General features: G+C 35.4%; 1 protein-coding gene across 5 annotated transcripts in view; it reads left to right on the forward strand.

Moving 5' to 3' along the window:
- The window catches only part of ANKS1B (ankyrin repeat and sterile alpha motif domain containing 1B), a gene marked incomplete at both ends in the record, with an annotated part of 478,018 nt that overhangs the window by 40,995 nt on the left and 409,198 nt on the right, over positions 1–27,825 (forward strand). For all 5 annotated transcript variants that reach the window (XM_080616729.1, XM_080616728.1, XM_080616730.1 and 2 more), the window contains 3 exons: positions 10,127–10,207; positions 14,530–14,686; positions 23,128–23,424. In XM_080616729.1, the coding sequence (XP_080472855.1) occupies positions 10,127–10,207; positions 14,530–14,686; positions 23,128–23,424 (535 nt within the window). The remainder of the gene's footprint in view (positions 1–10,126; positions 10,208–14,529; positions 14,687–23,127; positions 23,425–27,825) is intronic.

Raw genomic sequence — 27,825 nt, forward strand, 5'->3', positions numbered from 1 at the left:
GTTCCAGTATGCATAATTAATCATTCTGAGGTTTTAAAATCTCCTTTTACAATAAATATTGACTTTGCCTGTCTGTGATAAGAATATGTTTAAAATTGCAAACACCATGAATTTATGATGGATAGGAATGCTATGTTGAACCCACAAAAATGTATTCTGGAAAAAACTCTTTATAAATTTTCTTACTAAAGATCCAAGGTCAGTTGAATTAGGAAAAAGAATGGCTAAAAGAATATCTTTCCTAATAAATGCACCATCATATCTGTATTCTTGAGAGAAAGAGAAACAGGGCTTTGCTTCAGTTTGGTTTTGATATGAGAAATATCAGTGTGGTTTTTTTTTATTTTAGTGTCATCTAATTTTTACAAACAAAGTTGGAATGTTCTATCTGAGAACATGTTCTGTTCTTCCAAAGAAAATACTGATGTTATATACTGTACTTAAATGTTCATAGGTGTATTCATGCAAGTGTATCTTTCAATCATGAGATATGCAAGGGCTTTCAAAACCCTTCAGAAGATCCACTTCCATTGCTGTGCTTACAGAAAAATAATTATTGTTTATATAGTTTCACTAAACAGCAGTTGTCTGGGAAGAGTTGAAAGAACCTAGAATTTATTTATAAAGGGAGTTCAATATATTATGTATTTATGTATTATATGTATTGTGTATACACTGAAAAAAGATATAGTCAAGTATGTCTGATTACTTGTCTTTATTGTATAGCCTGGTATTATCTAATGCAATGGAGCCCTGTTCCTGGTTGATCTTGATCAATGTATAGATCTTATACAAAGCATATAGGTCTGAATCACAGATGTGTAGAACCCATCTACCTCATATATATATAGGGAGCCTCAACTGATGTTACAAAGGGTGTGGAGCTGCCCTCTATAGGAATAATGTGATGCATTGATATTTAGCATTAGCCATATGCATCACTGCAGATTGCTCAGATCACATAAGATCATACATGAAGACATCACTGACGACAGTTTTAAAACATGGTTCAGTAGTAAAGTCGTTCATGTATAAGTATGTTAAAGATGCTGCCTGCTGATCTGGTTTTGGACTGGGTATTTTCATAATTTAGTTAGTAGCTGTTCTCACAGTGTTCTTGTGCAGAATGATGCCAAATGAGAGTTAACATTTTTTTCCTATCAGGATGACTGAATTATTTTCAAGGACAGAATTCTGGAGTGGATCCAAGGATCTGTCTGACTCATCATTGACAAGCTGGAGTTACTAAGGTTCACTATGAAATGAGCAAAATCCCAGCTTGTCCCTATAGACAACTGGAATACAGAGGAACCCTGCTGTCATAACTGATGAAAGCTTTCTCTGTTTTAGCTACTGCAGGCAAATTGGTCTTGATTGCAAGGAGAAGGCAAAGCTAACCAGTATTAGCCAGGAACATACTGCTTTCTGAATATAGCCGTAGTATTATGGAGTGTACACATCCAGTATATTTCCAGATGAGTAGTCCATACAGAATGATGAAGCCAAGCTGGTTAGATGCAGGTCAAATGCAAAGTGACCTTATATATGACAGATCATTTTAATAAAGCATGACTTATTTATTGCCTGTTCATTTGTGTGACATCATCAAGAGGTCAAAGTGCTTCTCCTTTACATGTTACCTAACTTTTTATAACATTTAAGCTGATATAACTATTAATATATAAGAATATATATATAAGAATAAAATGAAATGACTTCAAATGAATTTGATTTCAACTTGAAGTAAAGAGAGTTCTAGTTCACTTAAGCTGGTTCATGTGACTTTAGTTCAGGTTTAGTTTGTTTAGTTTTTACCATACAAACTGCTAAACTGGAGAGACAGTGCTCATCAACATGTTTTTCTGGCTAGATTCTTTCTCAAACTAAGCCTATTTAAATTTGCATGTACTTACGCATGCACAGACTGTCTAATCTGTAGACTTCTAGAACACACCTCCCACTGGCCCAAATCTGCCTTAGAACACCACTTTTTTCTCTAGTATTTTTAATATAGATATTCAAAGTTGGCTAAACCTCCCAGATAATATTTGTGACTTCTGCAGGAGCCTGTTGCTCATGTTTTGGTCTGCAAAATCTAACCTTCACCCTGGTTTCATGTGACAGCCAGCTCCCTTTGTGGTCTCAACCTCAGAGACATGCAGACACACAGCTGGCTCCCAGGCTACTTCACCTACTTGCTGACTAGTCCAGCTTGATCTTCACCAGCAACCACACACTGTCTCACACACCCATGCTCCCTATAGTTGCAGGCTCCATGGATACACAGGCCTTCTGTCTCATGGTCCCATTTCAGTTTCTGGTCCCTAGAACCTCCTTTGCTCCAGTTTCTGGCAACACAGACACATAGGCTCACTCATCCATTGGCTGACCCAATTTCTGGCATGTATATACATATGTATATACATATACATGCACACTGAATAGAGTCACTCACCCAGGAAAACAGAAATGGAACTTAATATGATTGAGAACAGGACACGGCCAGACTATTGTACTGTAGAGCTAGCTATGTATATGTGATCTGCCCCCTTTTTCCCCCCTTATCCCTCTATTTTCTCACACATGTTCCTCTCCAAATCACCTGAATCCATCCCTTTCCCTGGATTGGGTTCCTCCCTAAACATCCCATAGGAAGTCTTGCTCCCATGTGTCCTATATCCCTAGACAGGAGCACCTTTCAGCCTGAAATATGCTTCAGCATTGCCTCAATGTCTGTCCCTCCTGGGCAATGGGTTGGAGATTGTCACAGGACAGCCCTGGGAAGGGCCCCAACATGGTGTCTCTTCCTCTGAGTCTGTAATTTGGGTTCCTGCCTGCCATTGTGATACTGGACTTCTAGAGATGGGCCTTTAGTGTGTTGATGGCTCTTCCTGATGAGTATGAGAGTAGTTGGATCAGGGTATGTCTTGATTCTCCCACCTGCTCTTGTCTCTTTATGCTCCTTTGTGGATATATGCAGGAGCTGTTTACCTAACTCACATTTATGAAATTTTGTAGTTTCTATTATCTTAGTGCTGTTCTAGCCTGTTTTTTGGGTACTTCACAATTACTATGATGTCCTCATATACAGGTTCTGTAATTTCTTGCCTCAAAAGTTCCTTTGGGGTTGCTTCTTTAGTCCTAACAGTATCAAAATATGCTTTTATAAGACCATTTCTATTTCTTTCAGTTACAATTCTTTTTTTATTCTCAGGTTGTTCAAAGGATAAGGCCACATTGACTCTGTGAGTCAAAGGTCACATTGACTCTGTGACTTACCATGGATAGGGGTGTTCTGGATATCCAGGACTTGTGCATCTCTATGCCTGGTATTCTGCCTCTCTTCCACCACACACACTGGGCTTCTGTCATTTAGAATCAATCTTTTCTTAGTTCTTTTCAACTGGAGAAAGTGTGGATGGCAGATTGGCTTAATGACTGTACTAGCCTTGTCCTTCTACAGATATAGTTAGTAGCAGCAAGAATGGTAATGAGCAAGTATACTGGGTTATCTATTTGGCATTAAGGTTATTTGTATACTTTTAGATGCTGCCACCCTACACCAAATTTTGGTCTGGGCAGATGTAGTTGGTTAAATTTCAGTGTTAGTTTAGCAGTGATATTTCACAAAACCTGAAAAGCAATAATTACAGGTAAGATACTCGTTTTGAGCCTTACATTGTTGGACATGATGCTTCTGTTCTACTTTTATGTATACAATTTTTTAAATTGCCCTTTTTACTTCTGTGCGTGTGTTAGCACTTTAACTGCTGATCCTGATGTTTGTGTATTTGGAAAAAGATCTTTTTCTAACCAACTATTGTTGTACCTTTTCATGGAGGAAAGAAACATGACCCACAGAAAGTAAACACTGCAGTATTGCTAAATTCGTAATGTTGTGAGTTTATGAATTTTTTCTCTTTGTGCACTGCTTGATGTCCATCTTTATGGATATTGCTGTTACTGCACATAGCATTTCTTAGACAGGTTTTCAAGAGGAAAACCTAATTCAGAGTTCAATCACAACAGATGCAGCAGGAATGCTCAGTGTAAATGAGTGCTATGATGTAGCTATTGATGCTTTTATGCCCTAGATAGACTGGAAGGTAGTGAGTGACTCTTCTTTTTCTAATTTATTTTCACATTTCTGTTTGCAGTTAACATTCAAAAGGGGTTATATGTGTATTGGAGGCTTCTGCGACAGCTGGGAAAAAGAAACCCTTCTCTGGTTTTCAGAGCGGCCTAGCATCACAGATAGACACCCCTGAAGCATCCCAGTGGTATATTTTGTGAATGTTTGCTATATCTCCCTGAGAATAGTGAGGAATCAAATGGCTTTCTTAGCTTATCCCAACTTGTTCTTCAGTTTCTAAGTTGAAATACTTAATTCCTTGATAGGAAGGGAATGCTGATATCTGAGCAGAATCTTTGTATCTTACTGCACAGGAAAATTTCCTTTATCTCTGGATATCTTCGTTGCCAAAGAAAGGCGGAGGCTGGATTTACCTTTAGTTATTGTCTGCACTCCATTCCAATAGTAATTTCATATTACCATTATAAATCTTAATCTTAAATGTGTAGGCCATATCTGCACATTTTATACAGGTAGCAATCTTTTAAAAGCCTGGCTTTTGCTGAAATAAAGTTCATTGGATTAACTTGATCATGCATCCCTAAAGAGGAATAATAACCTATTTGTTCTCATATCTGTTTTGATCACAGGCAATGCATTCTTGCAATAAAATTTATGTATGATGTCCAGCGTTAGGAGACGTCAAGGTAACAGTCCCTAGATACATGGACTCAGTTTCTCACTAAGAGATAAAATTTTGCATAAGTTATTGAAGGCAGAAGTAGCTTGTGTAAATAACTTTACCTCGTTATGAGACCACTGTGTAGGACTGAGACCTAGTTATATAGGAACCACTCGAGTATAGTAATAAGTAACCGTTATATAATAAACCCCCTCATAATATTTACTATATTCAGTATTTCGTATTAAATAGAAACCACTTACCAATTGAACAGAATCAATGTGGAAATAAAATCACAGTTCAGTGAAATTCCTCGGTTTTCCAGACTTAGACTATTTATGGCCAAGACTGTAAACAGATCAAGGTTAAAGAAAACAAGTGGAATAAGATGTTTTAGAGCCTGAGCTTGAATGACATACTTAATCCCGTGGATTAGTTGACCATAGATTTTGTTGTATTATTCATATTGACACAACTGAAGAGCAGGAATCACAATGAAATAAACACATTCCACACATTCAAAAATGGAATGGTTTTGAGTCACATTTCAGACTAATACGACACAAGCACTTAAATAAACAATTGGAATTATATATGCAATTAACTTTAAAGAAGCAGTATTAACTGGATTGATAATCCCTCTGCCCTTCTACTCTTTAATTTTTAAGTTAATAATTAAAATTTTTATTAGTAGTAGTTTTATTTTTCATTTTTAATTCTCAGTTGCTACAGGCAGCAGCTGTTTTTAATACTGGAAAGAAGATAGCCTTACTCAAGACACCCTCTACTTTTGTTAATTTAAGACATATAGCTGCACTTGCTCAAAAAGATTCTTACAATGCATTTTTGGGTGATGTTTTTCCATGTACAAATTTTGAGTACCTTATTATTAATTATTCATTATGCTTTAAAATGTGACTTTCTAAAAGTTTTTTTTCCTAGTGTCACTAAAGACAAATATTTGAATTTACTTTCCTTGAAGTAATTTTAAAATGTATCTCAAATTCAGCAAAGTAGTGTAAATATAGGTAAAGCCATACAAGAAAAAGTCATACATTCTTTTTACTGTATATCTTACATAGCACTGGATTCCATCAAAGAGGACTTTGTTGGAAAAAAAGGGTCACATTTACTAAAATCAAACATTTCTGTATTTGATAAATAACATAATTAATTTATATAGGTTAGAGCAACATGGTTGACAGTTTATTTGTGCACAAAATGGAGAATGTCTTGCTGCTGTTCACAGTACGTAGGGTTATTATTTTGTGTCTGAATAACTGATGATACATATTATTGTGTAAAAAATTGCATTTTCAAAAATGCTCTGTAAAACTGTTCATATATTTTGTATAAGTTCAGTTTGCATGACTGAGAATGTGTGTGAACATAGGCAGAGCACTAATGAACAGAGGAGCCTGGCTATGCGCTTTAATAACTTTATGCTATGTGTTTCTGACAATTTAACAACAACATTATTAACAACAGTAAACCTGGAAACATTGGAAGATTTTGGCTCAGAACAGCACATATTCCTTTAATACGTATTTATTCTATAGGACACAGGAACAGTGTGGAAACTAAATTTATCAAGGCTGGTTGGTTGTTTGCCAACAACATCAGTGGGAACAGTATATTTACTAAACCTGCGTTAATTTTGTAGGAAATAATGTTGCAGTACTATAGCAATGGAAAGTAAGTTTAGGATTTCCCACAGTTAAAACTGGCCTGGCAAGATCAGCTTCACTATTTTTATTGTCCTGAAGATCATCGGTTCTCTAGGAAGAGCTTCCAAAGATACTGAAGACCTGGGAAAGAAGGTGGGGAGAAGAGTGGGAGGGATGAGAACTAAGCATATGCTAATCCTCTGTCATCCCTCAACAGGGTTTAGACCCTAAAATATGCAGTCATGAACACCATGCTCTATCCATCTCCTCTGAAGCAACTGATTCCACCTAGACAGTGTCATCTTTCTTGCTACAGAGAAGAAATAAATTCAAAAGAGAGTTACCAGACAGCTGTCAGCTAAGGTTTAAGTGAAACCAATGGGCAGACAGACACTGATGTCATCAGGCACCTTTCTATGGATTTTACAGACTTATGTCATTGTTTTACCAAAAATATTTTCTTTTCACCTTGTCAAAACTACCATACAAAGGTCACAAATATTAGTGCACATGTAACAAAATAATAATGGAATATATATATATATATATATAAGTACAGAGTGGAGATATGATGGAAACAGATTCAAACTTGCAACAGATATTCTGTGCATGTATGCATGGTTCTTGTACTGTTGATAGGGAGTCTTCCTGTGTGATTAAAATTAGCAGAATTAATTTCTGATTTCCTTGCTTTTGCATGAAGAAATGACTTCCCTATTATTTTTTCCATATAGCAAAAACCATAGCAGAATACCAATCAACTAACCATCTTTTTCTTTAGTCTGTCATTTTCATGTCAGCTTTGAAATGCTACTTCTTGCATGTATTATCTTCAGCTCACAAAAGAGAAAAAAATGTTAATTTTCTTACCAAGTAAAGAGTCTTTCCAATTAGTGTATGACATCAGTTCAAAAGGTCAGTATTCTTTGTCCACAGTGACAGCAAACTATAATAAGAAGGTCTTTTTGCTGCTGGCAACGGTGTAAGTAGCATAACGGACTTCAGTTTCTTTATGCCTCACTTTGGCAAAATAAAATGGAAGAAGCTAATTGATGATCATGTTTTAATTCAGCGTTTTAATTTGTCATTGACAGAAAAATGATTTTTTTTTTTTTTCCCCCCACAAAATGTAGGTTCGGTTACTCTCTTAAAATTCATTAAGTGATAGATTTTCCTAATTTACTAATGTACATAGGAAAAAAATTCCTAACTTAATAATGCATGTAAGATTAAGAAGTCTGATTTTTGACTGAATCAAAGAATTAGGAGAAACTTGTTTTTGAGAATATTCAGTATTAACAGTAATCCAAAGAGCTGCTGATCTTCTGTGAAAAAAATACTCTTTTCTGGAGGCTGAGTGGTAACTTGTTTTGTTCCAGGTTCTCCTTAATGTCACTTTCACAGTAACTATTGAAGTGTTTTAATACACAGATAAATCAATACATTTGATAATTCCTCATATATTTTCAGTGATGGTGATGCCAGAGAAGGGCTCTTTAGACGTTTTCCTCTTTCTGCACCCCACTTTTCTTTGAAGTCAGATGTTTTTTATGGAGCTAATACACCATTAGACTTTTGTCCTGCTGCATCTGTTTGCAGAAGAGCTTTAGGGGAACTATTCAACACAGCTGGGAATTTTAGGGTGTAAGAATTTCTATTCATGGGCTGTCCAGTTTGAACTTAATTTTCAGTTATTAGAGCATAAATATCCAGTGTATTTACTGAACCTGCATCCATTTTGTGCGAAATAATGTTGCAATACTATGGCAATGCAAGACCTCCTAGGAGGGGATTTCTGCACAGGCCCAAAGGAAAAGAGATGCCTGCAGCCAAGATGTTTTCATGTCTCTTGTGTTCTTTACTTTGATAACCAAATTCTGATTTTGAGCGTGTGAATTAAAGGATAGAATTAGGGGAGAAAAGAACTAGGTTTTTGTTGGTTTTCGGGGTGGGGGCTTAAAGGCCTAATTCATCATGAGCAATGTTTGAACTCATGGATTTGTTGCATTTTGAAAGAACAACCAAAAGACAAATCCTAACAACTTAAACCTAAGCAAGCAAGTAAGCAAAACCAAGTAAATGAATATTCTGGTTGTTTATGTGATTATTTTAATATTTAAAATAAGTAATAAAGTTTTATGTAAAAATATAAATGAGGTTATAGAATATAAATAGATGAGGACTTTATGCCTCTCAATAGGTAAGTTTAACCTGTCTCTGTCGTATAGATGATGTGTCTATTATGGAGGAACTATCGTTTCAAGGACGCAATTTTTACTACATCATGAAGTTAAGATAATTTCTTTTAATTGGAAAGATTAGAGTGACTTTCCTAACTTGAAGTTGCCTTTCATAGAAAGAAACATCTGTAGACTTCTGAGCAGATTAAAAAAAAAAAATAAAAATTACTTCAGTTTCTGCTTCTTTGCAAGAAATTAAATTGCAGGGAGAGGTGAGGCACTCAGCACTAAGTAGAATTTTCCTCAGTGCAGAACATAATATATTACACAAATAATCTATATGCATGCAGTATTACTTATGAGAAACAACTGCTTAAATTTAGGAGCTAATTAATCTTTCAATCACACACAATGAAAAAAACACCACTCTACAACATCAGTATTCCATAGGTAATAAAATACAGATTCAGTAGTAAAGAATTCTTTAAAAGCATTCATTAAGCATGCATGTCATTTTACTGATGTAGATCATGAAAAAAGCCAGTACGAAGAACTCATTTTACCTGTTAGCTTCAGATTGTTTTCTTTAAACTGCAACAACTGATTCTAAGGTATGAAGTGAAGGGAAAATACAACTTTCATTAAGACTGTTTGACACTGTATTAGCAACTACAAAAACCAGATTGTAATTCGGGACTCATAATCTTGTGTTCTGCAAGTTGTAATACTAATGACTGAAAACTGTGTGACACTAAAAAAATGCTTTCAGAAAGCATTCAGATGTAGTCAGAGAAAAATCTGCTGGGATTCAATATGCCTCTGGTATCCAGTTTTCAGGATTTGGGGATTCTGTTTGCTTTTGTAGACTAGCAGTCAAATTTTTCTACTTTGAAAGGAAAAAATCTTCTTTGCTGCTTTGTGAAGATTCCATAATAGATAGTGAAACTAGTTACATGAGGTATATAATGAAGCTGACTGTAAAAATAAGTGATGTAAAATGCAGAAATAAAAACAACAACAAAAAGGAAACTTTTGTTTTGTATACATGTAATTTATTTCAAAATGTAATTGGTTAAAATGGGAGCTAAAATATCAGGCCAAGTAAAAAAAATATATTTTCTGTTCCTTTAAAGGATATGATTGGTTCTCACTAATCTTATGTTTATATGAATCTAGAGTAACTGACCTAAAGTCAATGAATACATTTTGTGAAAAAAGTAGTGCAAAATCAGATTATAACCTCAATGTAATTACCAGACTAATAGTAGGAGAACAGGTCATAGTGAAGTGACAGAATAGTTATTAGTCTTTGAGACTGCCCTACATAAAGTTCATAATGTGTAAAATTATTTTTATAAATAAATTATATTGATATCAGTATGACATTTGCTATTTTAAGTTCTTTTCAAGATAATTTGTCTCTTAGTTGTTGCAGATGTCTTTAGATTATTTATACGTCAAATTTCTGACATTTCTGTACTTGCCAAGCCAAAAAATTGACTTTACAATTGTGCTTTCTTTGCAGCATCTGGCGAGGACCAAATATAAACTGCACAGACAGTTCAGGTTATACTGCTTTACATCATGCAGCTTTAAATGGACACAAGTAAGTGCCTCACATTTAGTTTCTATGTAGAATGTTATTTAACAGCATAATTTAAAACCATGTAGCATAGCTCTGAGATTTTCACAGAAAGTTGACAATCCGTGATTTACTGAAATAATCTTCTTTCCAGTGGGATATATTAATACAAGAAATTTTCACACTGACATTGACACCAACATGTAGTAATGACAAATAGGAAATGCAGTTTAGAATCTATTGAGTCTATGCTGGTTCTTCCAAATTCTTCCTTGATTTTGAGTAAATTTATTATTGTTACTGGTAGTGGTGGCTCTAATTCTTTTTAGCTGGTAGGAAATTCCAACAGAAAATTTTGTAATATACTTGTGTGTGTACTTACACATGTATAGTGCATTGAATGTTTAAGGAAGCAATATCATGAAACAAAACAGTATAGATTAATCAACATAAAAGTAACATGATAAGAATAGTCAGTAGTTATACACTTGAAAGAGGAAAAAATAGCTATTACCTTGTATGGGACCTCATAGCTTTTATCTCCCTGCTGCCCATTCAAGCACTGTAACCAAGGTAAGAGCTGCTCCACTTACTGCAGCCCTGATACCCTGTTTGTAAACTGCCTGTGTTAACACTGACTGGGTTTTCACTAAAGAAAATTTTAATGTAAGGCTTTGGGTTATTCCTCTGTCAGAGATAAGGAACTGATGAAAACTCAACTGAAATTAAGCACGATTTGCACTAACATGAATGTGATTTTGGACTGTCCAAAAGATAACATATGAATCCATAATAATGATAAGTTTTGTTTACTCATTTCACAATTTTTGCATTCTTCCTTGGAAAAATTAAAATTTTAGTTGCATTCTAGAAACCCACATATTTTCTTTAGACCACATTAATCTTTTTTTTCTTTTTCTGAATAAATAAATGAAATTAAGATACTGTTAAAAGAGATATTGTGCATTTTCCAAACTTTCAGTTCTGTAGGAAGATGCAGAATAATCCATTAATATATTTTACCTCCTTGGAATTGAGTCTAAGCCCTTAATATGGTCTATTAAACTCAGCCTTTTTTAAAAAGGGAGAAAATCACATTTCTCTAGTTCATCGTTAATGGATTGTTTCTTGTACCATTGCACATTTTTGATTGACAAAAGGCCGAGCCTTAGCTTGCAAAGATTGATGCTTTTAATATGTTTAATAGTGACTATAAACCAATAGTTACCCAGGAAAGTAAAAATATCACTGTATAAACACTGAATCTATTAAAGATTTCAAGTGAATCATAGCAATATAAACTATAAAATCCCCCAAAAGCTGAAAAATCTTACAAAAGCCGAACAGTGTTTTCAGACACAGCATTAGCCAAACTTCTGCTGAAGTCAGACCAGACAGAACTTCAAGATGTGGACTTAGGTACAGCCACAGATATAACTGCAGCTATTGGAAAGGTCACAATGGCTCCTGGCTGCTATGACCCCTTACCCTGATAGTGGGATAATTAACAGTTACTGACATCACATTTATAGCTTGTTATATTATATTGTTATATTATATATAATATGGAATATTGTGTCCAGTTCTGGGCCCCTCAGTTCAAGAAGGACAGGGACCTGCTGGAGAGAGTCCAGCGCAGGGCGACTAAGATGACTGAGGGAGTGGAGCATCTCCCTTATGACGAAAGGCTGAGGGAGCTGGGTCTCTATAGTTTGGAGAAGAGGAGACTGAGGGGTGACCTTATTAGTGTATATAAATATATAAAGGGGGAGTGTCATGAGGATGGAGCCAGGCTCTTCTCAGTGGCAAACAATGATAGGACAAGGGGTAATGGGTATAAACTGGAACACAAGAGGTTCCACTTAAACTTGAGAAGAAACTTCTTCTCAGTGAGGGTGACGGAACACTGGAACAGGCTGCCCAGGGAGGTTGTGGAGTCTCCTTCTCTGGAGACATTCAAAACCCGCCTGGACACATTCCTATGTAACCTTATCTAGGTGTTCCTGCTCTGGCAGGGGGATTGGACTAGATGATCTTTTGAGGTCCCTTCCAATCTCTAACATACTGTGATACTGTGATATTAAACTGCAATACATCATGGGGCATTTCATGATAAATCATGATGGTTCTGGACCTGTTATCCATACAGATCCTTCTGCAATGGTAGCGCTGTCAGCAAGAGAATTGGACAGATACCTGGTGTTTGTAATTTCATTAGTCACCACAAATAACAAATAAATCGCTTTACACTCTCTTTCAGATTTGAAACTTGATATTCAAATTCAATATTGGGTACAATCTTGTGACACAAGAGCCTTCCCACTTAGGAGTTCTTGTCTTTTGAAAACTTTTGGAGTTTTAATGTTTCACACATTAAATTAGGATGAACTTGCAAGATTTCAATTTTTTTCAGGAAAAGTGAGAACATAAGAATTAATGGCCAAAGCAGTAATTTCTGGCTGGGATACTTGTTGTACACCAGTGTTCAGGTGCTTGTTTGATCATTGTATGTGATGAATTCTCTCCTCCTCCCCTTATTCTGGGATAGTTCTCTTTTCTTTTGAAACTATCCTGCTTTATATAAGTAATTAACTCATATCTGGGGCAGACACTTGAATCTCAACCTCCCTAAGTAATTTTAGTTAGCCCAGTAATGTTACTGGGCTAAGGGATGTCAGCCTTCTCTCTGAAATTTATTTCTACAAAATGAAAAAGTTCCAACAAAATGCTAAAAAAGACTCGCCCTAGAGAAGTATAATGGGTCAGGACATCCTTGAAGGATGAAGGAGATCTAGGTTCTATTTTGTAGCTCGAATCTTGCAACAGACTCTTGCCAATAGTTGCTGTATATCATTATCTAGAGATTGCAGTTGTGGAGGTGTTTTTTTTTTCTGGTTTTTCTCCCTAGTTAGTTCAATTTCTGTTTCATTTGATTTATGTCCCTTTCAAACTACTCTGTATCTCGAGCTTTCATTAGACTACTGCAAGACCAACTATTATTACATGAGAAGTCTCTCAAACCTTATTTTTACTAAAAAGTTTCTCTTGGGAGTCACTTTTCTGGAACTTTCTGTATAGCAAGTCTTTCTGCAGTTCAGCTGCTTTTTCTTGTTTCTTTTCATGTTATTTATTTGACCTTGTCAGGAGTAAGCAAAATCCAGCTTAAAGTCTCCCCCAAAGCCTAGGCGTGATGACTCCAGTATCTCCATGAAATCTTCTGAATACAGTTGAGAGTTTCTTTTGACCTGGATGTGTTCACTCTTACTTGCCACATTTTATTCTTGATAGGCAATTAAATAGGGTGCCATCAAGGTTGGAAGAACAATGGCTTTGGGATTTACCTTCTGTCTTGATTTGTAGTCAAGGGTTTAGCTTTTAGTCGTAGCATAGGCTGCACTGAGCTTCCTTCTTGCCCTGATATTTTGAGCCAAACCAGTGACAGCCAGTGCTTCCATATTCAGCAAAAATATGCATGGAACTGCCTACACTGGATCATAGATGCTATTAGCCTAATAATTAATGATGCCTGACTGTGTCAAACTATGAGAAGACAAATGGAGAGATAAGACAAAATTTATTTACTTTCTGACAGACTTGATAACGTATTCATACTGCACAGCTGATTTTATGTCCAACTATTGAAGTTCAGTACAGGGATGCAATATGTCAGTTTATATTAATCTTTAATTTAATGTATGACAAGTCACACTGAAAATCTGAGAGGAATATAATAACAGTTAAAATATTATAAGTAATTTTTTTCCTCACTTCTCTCAAGAAGCTGGATGTGGGGAAGTGAAAACAGAAGCAGTAATTCCAGAGAAGATAGTATATCTCTAACTAGGTCTTTATTAAATTGTTTACTCTATCTTTGAGATAATGCCTTAAAGAAGAAAAACTTGCTTAAGCCTTACTGCAAGAACCATATCCATGAAGCTACTCTCTCGTCTTGCTGCCTCCAGAACTCAGAAGTGATGGGTAGAGGAGTACTTCTCTGCCTTTAGTGCCAGGAAGGTTTGGCTTGAGGGACATGCACGTGGCCTGGACTGTTAAATTCTAATAATGATTACATGGCCAGGTGATCCTGTTGGAATAAACAGGTACAGAGAACCAATGATAACAGTGTTGATGGGTACATAGAAGTAAGAAGCATTACAATTAATAACATTTTGGCTATGTTTTACTATCTATTTCATTCTTAGAAATGACTGATCTTCATTTTTGTAGCTGTTTCTCTTGAAATACAGTGGGTTTTCAGGGTAAGAACCTTGGTAATATATGTATGTTCATGTAAAAACTTGTAATAATCTATCTGTCAATTTTTAGATTTACTTCCTGTTTTCCAGGGATATAGTTCTCAAATTACTTCAGTATGAAGCATCAACTAATGTGGCAGATAATAAAGGTTATTTTCCTATTCACTTGGCTGCTTGGAGAGGAGACGTAGACATTGTGAAGATTCTCATCCATCATGGGCCATCACACTCCAGAGTGAACGAACAGGTGAAGTGCTAAAAATATTTGTGTACATTATCAGAAAAAAAGCAGCACATATTCTTTAGGTCTGGCAAATTTATAGCCAAGTTATAAAAAAAAAAAAAAAAAATTACTATTTTCTATTGTTCAGTAACTTCTCCAAGACTAATAAAATCTTCTAATATGAGCATACCAGCTATCTTTCTTCTGAATGGGACTTACCTAAAGGATATTAGATTTTAAAAGTATGAAGAAACCTTCTGCTTGTTTCTGAAAAATCATACAAGGACGTACTGTAACTATGGTTCTTATATATATGCTAATGTAAATTTGCATTAACTGTGTCTTATTTACTTCATTAGATTCTAAATTAAATTGAGATAAAATTAATATTCTTGCTATATTGTGAGTGTACTGTAAATGAATTGATATGCAGAGATAAATGACAAACCAGATGGACTGCACATGCAGCAGAAAGGACACATAAATACCAGGAAAAAATGATACTAGTATTACGGGAGATAAAGGCAGGATAAATGTGTTGCATTCTGTTGTCAAACATGGCACACCTCTTTTCATTCTGTGTATTCTTATATGGTCCATGCATAGGATTAATATTTAAGAATATAAAGAAATAAGGCATTTAAAATCTGACACTGTCTATAGTCAGCTGAACTGCCTGAGCAATGGAAGTAAGCAGTGAAAGATGAGTAATAACTGTAAGTTACTGAATTTGGCAGGGTAATCTGGAAATTATTGGAATGTAAAGGTGAGAGTCAGCTCCTGATCTAGATCTAAATTTTAGTGTCCACATTGTCTGCGTGTAGACTATGACTGCCATGCACTGGTTTATTCCACAAAAGAAAAAAATATTCTGGTTAGTGTAATCACAGGAGCCAACAAGGTTTATTCAAGTGATCAAAATAAGGCATGTGGATGGACTCCAAGTAAGGTGCCCTACAGCACCTCAAATGGCAAAGTACAATCTAATGAATGAATTGCACTCTCAGTGTGTATGTTAGTGTGGGCAGACTGTGAGAAAATGAGAATTGTTTGACCTAAATTGCAAACACTTAACCAGTTTGAGCTGCCCTTCTTTCAATAATCTGTTTGATATCTGAAGTTGTACACTTAGCCATTGGAATCGACAAAATAACTACGATATGTATGATATGACTATCAAGTATTAGTACAGGAAATATAGGAAACTAAAGTAATAAAATGTGTCAGTCTTCTGGGAAATCCTGTAACACTCTGACTCATCCAAGAAAAGTACAAAAAACAACGTGTCATTCTGTGGTTTGAGTTGCAGATTAGGAGTTCCTCTGAGTTTCTTATTCTCATCAGCTGTTGCATGTAGGGTGAAAACACTTGAATTGTAGGATGATTTTTTTTTTTTTTTGTCAAAGAGAAGGGTTTTTCTCAGTTTTATTTTTGCAGCAGAATATGAAGGCGACTTTCTGATCCCATGTTATCCATTTGCTTCAAGAGATTCTTTATACTCTGCTGACAGAAAACTGGAAGCTGTGTAGGAACTTGAGAGAGGGATAGTGAAGAAGACTTCAGTAAGGTCAGAAAGAGAAATGTAAATTCAAACCTACTTCTCCTCTATCCCAAATATATATCCAGACTTATAGAATATTCTCAGACTTCATTAGGTGTGCTGTCCAGTCTCTCTGGTTTGATCACTGGAGCAGAAAGCAGGGATACATCCGATTCTACACTCTGCTGACTCTATAAAGGTTTTGTTGTCAGATCTCCTGCAGTTTATGCATTTAATCCAAAAACTTCATAACGGAAAATGAGCAATCCTCACAAGAAATGTTGGACCTTAAGTCATCTTGATCATATTAAACTTTAAGTTAAATTGAAGCATACACAGATCTTCTGACTTTGTAAATCTGCTGGCTGACCACTTTGCTAGTGCCAACTTTCCCCTGTTAATTAGCACTCTACACAGGAGAATATTGCCCATATCATGGAATGAGGGAAATGCCAAGTTGATATAAAGCCATCTCCAGCCATAGATCTTCAAATAACACCACACTGACATCTTCACCCTCATATCAATTGTACATTCATTCGCATGACTCTAGATTTCTGAAGCTTTTGCTTATTTGCAGGTAAACTCTGTAAGTGAGGGGGTTATAAGAAATCCTGGGATTTTTCTTCCTTGTTTTTTCTTCTGAGAGTTGGAGAGAAGAATAGCCATTTTCTTTTTTAACACACTAAATAATATACTCAGGTCAGACAACTTCCCCCCCCCCCTCCCGGTTTTTGTTTGTTTGTTTGCTTGCTTGTTTGTTTTCTTTTGGAATATATGTGCTTTCGGTTTAAGGGAATAATTTTGTTAATAATTTAAAAATTATTGCAACTAATTTGTAATACATCTTTACTTTCCTTCTATTCTATTGAAATTCTATGTAAAAGAAATGCTTCTAAAAACTTCAGTGAAAGTAATGAACAACACAAAGAAATAAATGAGAAGCTCATGATGCCTAAATGTGTAATACATGAATTAATGGATTTGCTATAGTATATTGTAAATTAATTAACTACATTCTACCCATTTAAAATGCAGTTAACTAGCATCATAGGACCATATCCAGCCATATCCAGCATCTAAAGCTCTGAATGCCCCCTACTGTTCCTATTACATAAAATAGAAAAAAGGCCCAAACAGTAAAGAGGCAAACAGTTAAATTATGATTATTTTATTGGGGTCGTGGAACATAGACTGGCAGCTCTAAGCACAGGAAATGGTTACAGCATAACAATTATGTAAGAATAATTCTGTCACTGTTTATTACGGGACTCAGCTTATATGCATGGTGTATGTTTTAAACTACAAAATATGGGGAAATTATAAAACATGTTTAAACTTTGTTGATGAAGACTTGAAAATATGTAAATTATAAATTGAACAAAGATTTATTAGATAGTATGAGTTCAAGATTTGTCAATCATTAATAAATATAATAAAAAGGTGTGCTGTTAACAGTCAAACTACTTGCATGTTTGTTTATATAAAAACATCTGGGCAGCAAAAACATTTATTATGGCAACTCAGATAATAAAATTATATAATTGGTAAGAAAACCTAATCTAAAAAAAAAAACAAAACAAAAAAACTGACAGCCACATACAGGTCAATATGTAGTGTTTGGTATTAGTGCAGGAAATGACAGGCAAAATGAGCGAATGACATCAGGGACAGGCATCAAGTTCAAAGTATATATTTTAATATATATGAAGAATATGAATAGTGAAAAGTGTACAGGAAAAATGTGAACACTTCTGAAATTTCTTGGTGATGTTCTCTGTTTTGTGATTCTGCCTGTTTTTCTTTATAGACATAACACATCTTTTTCCTCACATTTATGTATTTCATGTACTCTAGAATTTGCCTGTGCATCGAATTGTAATTTTCATAAAAAAACATGAACATTTCCTTAATGCCTTTTGACACTTCTTCTGCAATGTCCTGCAATGTAGAGGAAAAATGTTCAGGACACACTCATAATATGTAAATACCTAACAGCTAATGTATTTACTGACTTCCCCAGATCATCATGAGTGTGTCTCACCACACTCATCATAAAAGAAGTCTTCCTAATGTCCTATCCTTGTATCTATATCTGCCCTCTTTCAGTTTAAAACCATTTCCCCTTGTCCTGTCGCTACAGGCCCTGGTAGAAAGTCTCTCCATCTTTCTTAAAAGTCCCCTTTATGTATTGAAAAGCTCCAGTAAGTTCTCCCCAGAGCTTTCTCTTCTTCAGGCTGAATAAGCCCAACTCTCTGTGTATCTTCATAGGAGAGGTGTTCCAGCCCTCTGATCATATTCATGGCTCTTTTCCGGACTTGCTCCAACAGGTCCATGTCTTTCTTGTATTGGGGACTCCAGAGCTGAATACAGCACTCCAGGTGGGATCTCACAAGACTAGGGGGTGAGAATCGCCTCCCTCAACCTGCTGGCCAGAATTCTTTTGACGAAGCCTAGCATATGGTTGGCTTTCTGGGCTGCAAGTTCATATTGCAGGTTCACGTCTGATTTTCCGTCCACCAGTGCCCCCAAGTCCTTCTTGGCAGGGATGCTTCTAATAATTTAATTACTGAGTCTGTATTAAGAATTGCCGTGACCTGGCTGCATTATTTTGTGCTTGGCCTTGTTGAATTTCATGAGATTCACATGGCCCCACTTCTCAAGCCTGTAACAGTACCTCTGGGTGGCATCCCCTTCCCTCTAATGAATCAGATGCACCACTGACTTTGGCATCATCCTCAAACTTGCTGAGGGTGTGCTAAATCCCACTGTCTGTGTCACTGATGATCGTGCAGGTCTCATTACAGACCCTAGGGTGACACCACTTGTTACTGGAATGTTCATTAGGGATTAGAATACATAGCTTTAAACTGCACTGAGAAAGAAAAAATAGAATAGAGCAGGGTAGCATGCAGTAAAGGATTTCAGTATCTTAGTATCAATTTGTTGTAGATTGAAGAGGAAACGAAACATAGTAGGTCTAGAAGGGGAAATGTCCAAGGGGAAATGTCCAACTATGTTATTTATGAGTATTTCTCTTCGTACAACTGAGATTTCTAGTTTAAGTAAAATGATTTAAGTTTTATTACATTTCTGTTGCAAGCAATCGTAAACTACTTCTATCTCTTAAAATGTTTCTTCCAGTCCATGAAACACACTCTATAGCATCCTCCATCTTAGGGGTATCTGGGATTGCTGAACCAACTGTGTCTGTCTGGTAGGCATTCCCTCCTTTCCTAAATTTGAAGATGGCAGACTCTGTCAAAACCTACTTAAAAACTCTATCCTCTCTCCTCAGTAAAACTTCTTGCTTCCAAGGTGAATTATTTTATGTAAGTAGTATTAAATTGTCAAAGTGGATAAATTTAGAGGGCATTTAAATAAGTTTTAATTCTCTCTTTGAAAGTTAAAAATCATTCTGTCTTTTATACCTGAATTGGGTTGATTATTTTACATTTTAAAGAGGAAAGGATGTTTTATTAACTTTTAATTAGGTAGTAACTCTCAGCTGTGATAACACAATCTATCCAGTGCTGCTTCTGACCTGCATATGTGTGGGTAATTTAAATATCATGTTTGTCCAGATTGGATTCTTCTATTGTATTTCAGTGATGCTTAGTCCTTTTTAATTTTGAATCAGTTTGATTTGTCATTAACTGAAATGCAGCTTTCATTTAGCAAATGCAAAGAAACAAGCTATGCAAGAATGTTCAACAATGTTCATTTGAAAATAATAACATTTTGCTCAGATTTACAGATGCTTTTATGCACCATGTTCTTTTTAAATACACTTTTTTGGTTTTTTTCTTTGCATGAAAATTCATCTGGATAGCCTTTCTTTAGAGAGAGAAAATTTTGGTTGCTTCACAACAGCACTGATTCGAATTGGTTGGTCTCTACATGTCTATACCTGTGGCTGAAATTTTGGCCAGTCACCACATTTTGAGAAAAAAGCTGTAGTCGATTGAATTTCTATGTCTCTTTGAATATTAAATCAGAATACTTTTAAACTATGATATGAGACTGTTCACACAAGATTCCAGATAGTTTATATGATACCCAGAAATGCTTAAAAAAATGAAACATTAGCAGATATTGTATATATAGATCTATTTGACAATTGTATAATAAATCTCTATTTTGCTGTTTACCTCATAGAATGTGGATATAGTTATACATCTAATATTTTTGGGTAACTGTTTCCATCAGATATGTAAATACAGTAACTGTAGACACAGATTGCCATAATTGGTCATTTTATGTGCAATTATCTGGTTTTCATACTTAATTGTGGGAATTGTACACAAAATTAGACTGCAATTGGCTGCTCATCTGTAGAGTTCTGTCCATGAGCTATTGAAAATCTAAAAGTAAATTGGCCCAGAAAGCCAACCATATCCTGGGCTGTATCAAAAGACACATGACCAGCAGGTTGAAGGAGGTGATCCTGCACCGCTACTCTGCACTCGTGAAGACTTCTTGAAGTATTGTGTGCAGTTCTGGTGTCCTCAATACAAAAGACATGGAGCTGTTGGAGCAATTCCAGAGTAGGCCACGAGGATGATCAGGGGACTGGAGTACCTCCAATATGAAGACAGGCTGAGAAAATTGGGGCTGTTCAGCCTGGAGAAGAGAAGGCTGCGTGGAGACCTCATAGCAGCTTTCCAGTATCTGAAGGGAGCCTACAAGGATGCTGGGGAGGGACTCTTCATCAGGGACTGTAGTGACAGGACAAGGGGTGATGGGCCTAATCGTAAACAGGGGAAGTTCAGGTTAGCTATAAGGAAGAAGTTCTTTACTGTGAGGGTGATGAGGCACTGGAACAGGTTGCCCAAAGAAGTGGTAAATGCTCCATCCCTGGCAGTGTTCAAGGCCAGGTTCAACAGAGCCTTGGGCAACATGGTTTAGTGTGTGGTGTCCCTGCCCATGGCAGGAGGGTTGGAACTAGAAGATCTTAAGGTCCTTTCCAACCCTAACTATTCTATGATTCTGTGCTTGTCATTTGTGTCTATACTTGTGGCTGAAATTTTGGGTATAGAACTGCAGATTAAAAAAATTCTTTCCCCAGTCTTGTATAAAGGATATGCTAAAAGACACTATGACACGTAAAAAGCATATCACAGGTAGAACATTGCAGCCATTCAGTATTGTGATAGTACATATTTTAACTTGAATTTATGGTCTATATAATAGAGAAAGACCACATGGTGGTCTGAATAATGCGCACAGATTACTAGTCATCGAGCCATGTCTGCTAATTGAAACTTGTCACCTTCTACCTGGCTCTTCTCCAGCTTCTGTCTCGCAGTTTAGCAGGAAACACATTCCAATCTCTGGGATCTTGTGTGGTTTTGCAGACACCTGAAGACTTTATCTGCACCATTAAATTTATCTGAACATATTGATCCGTCTCTTCTGTCTCTGAGGTTCATCTGAGTCATTTTAAATTACAAGATGAGATAAAATTGACAACATTGTTATTACGACCACAAACCCAAGAATTAAGTTCTTGATTACAGAATTAGAAACATTGTTACTAGAAAGAAAAAAACTTGTCCCCCTTTTCACCTTTCTAGATATTATCATGCAACATGAATTTTCTTATTCTAGCTAGCTTCTGTCTAAGAGGCCGGAGCCTCATTTCTCTGTTTTTCTCACCCTTTCTGTCTTGCAAAAAAAAAGCTTTTTTTCTACTTTCAGTTCTCTGTCCCCAGATCTTTATTCAATCGTTTTCTTGAGATATAAAGCCTATGGGTTTGGATTTATCTCATTGCTTTAGAATTATATTTCTAGCCGTGTTTAGTATCTTTTGTGAATTTCCATTAATTTTTTGATTTCTTTATATGATACATTAGCTTATTGGCTTTCTACTTATACAACATTTTCAGAACTGTCACAACTTTTTATAAATCATATATCAGAAGAGGCATTGAATGTACACAATTTTCAAATTTGTAGTGTCTAGCCTATTTTAAGTCTTCATAGAGCCTACATAAGATATATTAATAATATAAATGGTATATAAAATTCAGAGAACTCTATAAATAATTTTCCTTCCTCTCAGCCTGAAATTATTTGTCTGTTTGGGATTGTAAGTATACAGGCAGAACTGGAAGAGAACAATTAAATAAGATACTGCTTATTCTCAATATCTATTTATTATTAAGATCATTAAATAGAGTTTGGGGAAAGACTTGGGGAGCATCACTTTATACAGTAAAAACTTATTCAATCCACAGCTTACAAATACTCATATGATATAAAACACACACATACATCTCCCTGGAGCTCTGAGAAAACTAGCCGCTTACGTGATGCGCTGTCTTTCTAATATCTGCAGTTGCTATTTGCTTACTACATGCTTTGATTGTTGTCTTGATAGAAACTTTTATAGTGATGTATGAAACTAGCCTTGTGCCTGATACATTTTCATTATACAGTTTTTCTCTGTAATTTCACAACTCCAGTAACAAACTGCTATGATTTAAAAGCAGTGTCCTGGGTTCAGTTGTAACAGTTATTTTTCTCCTTCTTAGTAGCAGTTAAACTGAGAATAGAGACTTAAGTGTCAGAGTATTTCTAAGAGAAGGACTCAACCATGGTTTCAAAAACAGTTGAATCAAGAAGGGTTACAGATTTCAGCATATCATGAACAACACGTTTTTTTGGGGCATGTTGTTAAAGATGGATTTGGAACAGTGCGGACATAGAGGGACCAAGTCTACTGGAGAGCTACAAAGCTGAAGTATTAATGTATTATTAGTAAAATTTTAGCGGAATAATTCTGAAGCATTTAACATACATTACCATACATTATATTGCAAACCCTGTCTGTAGTGATCTCATGGAGGCAATTTATAGAAGCTGAGCAATTCCATTGTGTGATTAAACATGAATTTCTGATGCTTTTGTTTTGTTTTAACAGAATAATGAAAATGAAACAGCGCTGCATTGTGCAGCTCAATATGGTCATTCAGAAGTAGTTGCTGTTCTGTTAGAAGAACTAACAGACCCTACAATAAGGAACAACAAACTAGAAACACCTCTGGATCTGGCAGCGCTCTATGGACGTCTACGTGTGGTAAAAATGATCATCAAAGCATATCCAAACCTGATGAACTGCAACACAAGAAAACACACCCCTTTGCATCTTGCTGCACGTAATGGCCACAAAGCTGTTGTACAGGTGCTTCTCGAGGCTGGGATGGATGTCAGCTGCCAAGTTAGTGTGTAATTACTTTCTTCCCTTCTTCCTTCCCTAATTTCTTAGTTTCTTTCCTTAGTTTCATGTATCATTAGAATATGATTCAAATTAATAACTTCTTAAATTTTTTCTTTTAAAATATGCTTTCATTTACTTTATTAGAAATACTGCAGGTGATATGTAATACAGACTTATTCTTTACAACCCACATGATGTGTTTGAAGGGATAACTCAAGAAACATACATCTTCAAAGCTGAGTATATATTTTAACGTTGTCTTGAGATGTTTAGATATACAAATCACATCAATCATTTATGAAGGTGTCTATATATATATATATTTGTTTACAAGGTTGGCTTTAATGATCCTAAGCTGATGTGCTAAAGCTATGGCTCTAAATGGTCATAGCAATCTGAAACAATTTTTGACTGAGGACTCATTTTCCCAGATGTTGATTTTCTGCTTTTCTAAACACCTGGTTAAATCTAAAAGAAAATTCTATAGCAATACACTCTTGCAGCTACTGACTCCAAACTGTTAGCTCTTTGGTGCATCTAGTTCAATGCATAGTGAGTTATAATGGTGTAAAAGGGGTAACTTTAAGTAGACATAGATTGGAACAGATACGAGTTACAGCAGCAGTAATTTTTTTTCTCCCATCCTTTGTAGTGGAAAGTGTCCAAGCCTTTCAACTACAGAGGACCTGATTGATATGTCTGAAGTCTTGCCTCAGTCTTAAAATTTCTCTTGATTTGATTGACAGCACTGTATTTGAAATTAAACAACATTTTGTCTTCAGATTTAAAGTAACCTTCTTGCTGTCTGGGTATCCATAATGTTTTGATTTGAGGTTGTTTCAGCTTTTATATATATTTTCAGATAAACCAACTAACCAAACATAATCTACTTTTTGACTCACATCCAGGCATTCATTACCAATAGGTGACTTAATAAATCTTGTGACCCTTGCCTGAAATTTGACTAAGTTTTGTAATAATTTTATGTGTTAGGTTCATTTAATCTGACAGCTTTGTACACATAATTCCTTTTTATATAGAAGGATTGTACCTGGATTACATGTACTTTTGTTATTTCTGGATTCTTCCATCAAGGTCACAATTTTCAACTTTTGAGAAAAGGAATGTAAAGTGAGAAAGGAAAGATAAATTAAAAAAAAAAAAGGCAAACCAGAAAATTAAAAATAGATAAACTCAAATGCCTTCAGAATTAAAACGTGGTAAAATTGTTTTGCTACTTTTATTAGCTCTAGTATCTTTTGGGTTAGCATTGCCATTGCTTTGAACTATTTCAAAATGAAACACTTTTTTTCCAGTGGTTTGCCTACCTGTGTATTTGCCTACCGTTATGCTTCCAATTTAATTTGCTTTTGATTTTCTTTACCAGAAAGTGATACACTCTGAAAGGTTAAACAAGCAGCTCTTTTGTTTCAGTTGTCCTTTACTATTACTACATCTTCAGTAATTCAGAAAAGTTTAATGCTAAAGTAACACACAACAGAACCCTTCAGTACATGTTTCTAAATGTATAATTTAGCAATTGAATGAGCAAAAAGTCAGAAGAAGCTGATGCCTAAATTGATACTTAAGAAATGGAATAAGATACATAAGAAATGGAATAATTGAAGAAAAATAGTGTCTGTTATGGCAGCTTACAAACTGCCAGTTGCATGGGGGTTGAATATTACACAATTCTTTTATGAAATGTGTTCTTCCTCTTATGTAATCATGATTATTTTAGCACTACTCTGAATTCTCCTAAGCCATTTCTATCTATAGTTACGCCAAAAATTTTTTCCTGGTCTACAAAAAAAACAGTGGCTGCAAATTTTGTAGTCTTCTCTTAAGAAATATGAGACTCTTTTAGTACTGGTCATCTGTTTGCCATCAACACTAAAATTCTAGGACCTTTTTTCTTTTTTAAAAATTCTTATTTGTTTTAAGTCATTTATATTTTTATTTTTCTTTATCATTCTTAGGATTTTTCCCCCACTGGGTAATCTTGTTTCTTCTATGTTTGTCCTACTTGCCATATAATTTATTTATTTTCTCACCAGTATACATATTCCCCATCAGTATGTTCCTTTTCATTCAGCATCTTAGCATATTGGCAAGTTGGCTCTGTACATATTATTAGATTATTACTTCTATAATCTCCGAAAAATTCTTTATTGATGATTACTGGAAGCTTATTAAAGTAAGCAGAGCATACAATATCAGCCTGTTACTTAAAACTGAACTCAGCTCTTTTAATGTTAATTAAATTGCTCTGCATCACTGATTGGGAAAGAGCAATATGCAAAGTATAAGCCCATGTGGTAAATAAAATTGTACACATTCATACACATTAAATAAATTCAGCTTATCAGTGGTAAAGAGCTCTCAGAATGTTGAGAGACAATTATAGAAGTAGCCTATCTGCTATCACTCTGTAATTGTACATAGTTATTTGTTTAAATGGGAAGTTTACTTTAGCCATGTTATCTTTCTCTTCTGTACTTCCTGAGCACTTTTAATCATAGTAAATATTTGGACTAATAAAAGACACCATTTAATTTTTGATTGAATTAATCACACATTTTATTCATTTCCCAGGTCTATCCAATATCCTTCAATCTGAAATTATTTAGAAGTGGGCAATACAAATCTGCTTCATCTCTTTATGCTTTGAAGTTTTCATTTAAATTGAAACATATGAAAAATACACAGGTTTTGGGTGAGTGATAGATTTTGGGCCCTCAGTAACATAAGATACTGCACAGTTCAGTGTGTTTCATGTAAAAGGTAATTTTATAATTGTAAATACTTTAAATACTTGGCCTCTTCTGCTTATCCAACTTTCATCTATCCCTATTTGCCTTCCCCATCTGTTCTCGTAATGATGGCAATTTCCATTGCTTGTCACTGTAGTTCTTCTGCAAAAAGCTATGCCCCTTCCTTTTTGCTGTCACTGTGTGTGAAGGATATTCCATGAATCAATTTGCAAAGCTAACATGCCATCCTTCAGATTATGTCTGAAATCCATACCAAAACTACAGTAAACCGCCTATGAAAAGGACTAGACAAGTGACCTAATTACAAGGTCTTGCATATTTACATGGTTAAAAAATCGCTGGTTAATAAAACCCTTGATGCTTTTATGTGAGCCTGCAAATTGTACGCCAAGTTGACTTGTGTATCCTGGTGTCCCCACTGACAATGTCCTTCTATCCTTGCTTGCTTTGTGTGTCCAGCTGTGACATTGTACCTGTATATAGCTGTAAGCTACTTGAGGCAAGGACTATTAGCACAATTTGAGCTGTAGTTCTGTATATTTTACATACGGAAAACTTATACCAGGGAACCAATATGTAATCCTTTGGTGCAAACTCAAGCAGACTTTAGCTCACTATATTAATCAAGAAATAACAGCATTTTTTGCATTAAATATCACTGTGAAAAGGTTTCCAAGTTCAATGGTAGTGTTCACTTTGCCAGGAAAATATGATCCAAGACAATGAAAGCTTCAGGAAGTAAAGCAGTGAATATTGTCTATAAATCTTAAGTTTGCTTGCTGTAGCATAGACAAGAGCATATAGGTACACCATTATAAGTGAAAAGTTCTACTCAAAAACTCTAGCACATCTTAAATAATATATAGATATTATTTGCAACTACATTTTTCGATCATTCCAATTTGTGTAACATGCTCTTTTGAACCAGAAAAAAACGCATAATAGAACCCAACCTTATTTCTTCCTTCAAGTAGTAGGCCACATGTATGTTTACAAAGAGATATATAGCTAGTCAGCCGGTCCTCCGAGTTTCTCTTGGCCCAGTTCATCCTAAGGCTCAGCATTTTTCCTATGTTAGTGGAATTTGGTGACTGACTTCTCTGGTAACAAGGACATTTCTGCCTTCTGGACAGTTTTTGGGTCGAGGAATCTGATTCACTAGTTAGTTATTCACTATTACCATGAAATCCTGCCTAGGGCTTCTAAGATTTATGTCAGCATTCATCTTCGTGACATCTCATGCAGAATTGCACAACTGCATCTTACAAGTGTACTTTAAATCTCCATATTCCCAGACTTAGCTTAGTTTAGTTTCATTGCAATATTTCCCCTTTTACTCAGAAAATCACCTATATAGTGGACAAATAGTTCTGCTGTTTATATGGCGTGCCTTTCAAAATCCTCTTTCAAACAGTTTGTAATATATGTCTTATTTCTGGAATCTGGCATTCATTAGCATTGTCTGATAGCTTGTATTAATAAAGCAAAGACTGCCCCAGAATTCAGGACAGTGCAGAATGCCTGTAAAGCATTTCAGAGTCATGTTCAGATATGTCAGGAAACATCACAGTAGAACAGACCAAAAAGTGAGAAAGTATAATGAAAAAAATGGCATTTGGCTTTGGCT

Source organism: Psittacula echo (genome assembly GCF_963264785.1).
Source record: "Psittacula echo genome assembly, chromosome: 1".
In the NCBI taxonomy this organism is placed as follows: Eukaryota; Metazoa; Chordata; class Aves; order Psittaciformes; family Psittacidae; genus Psittacula; species Psittacula echo.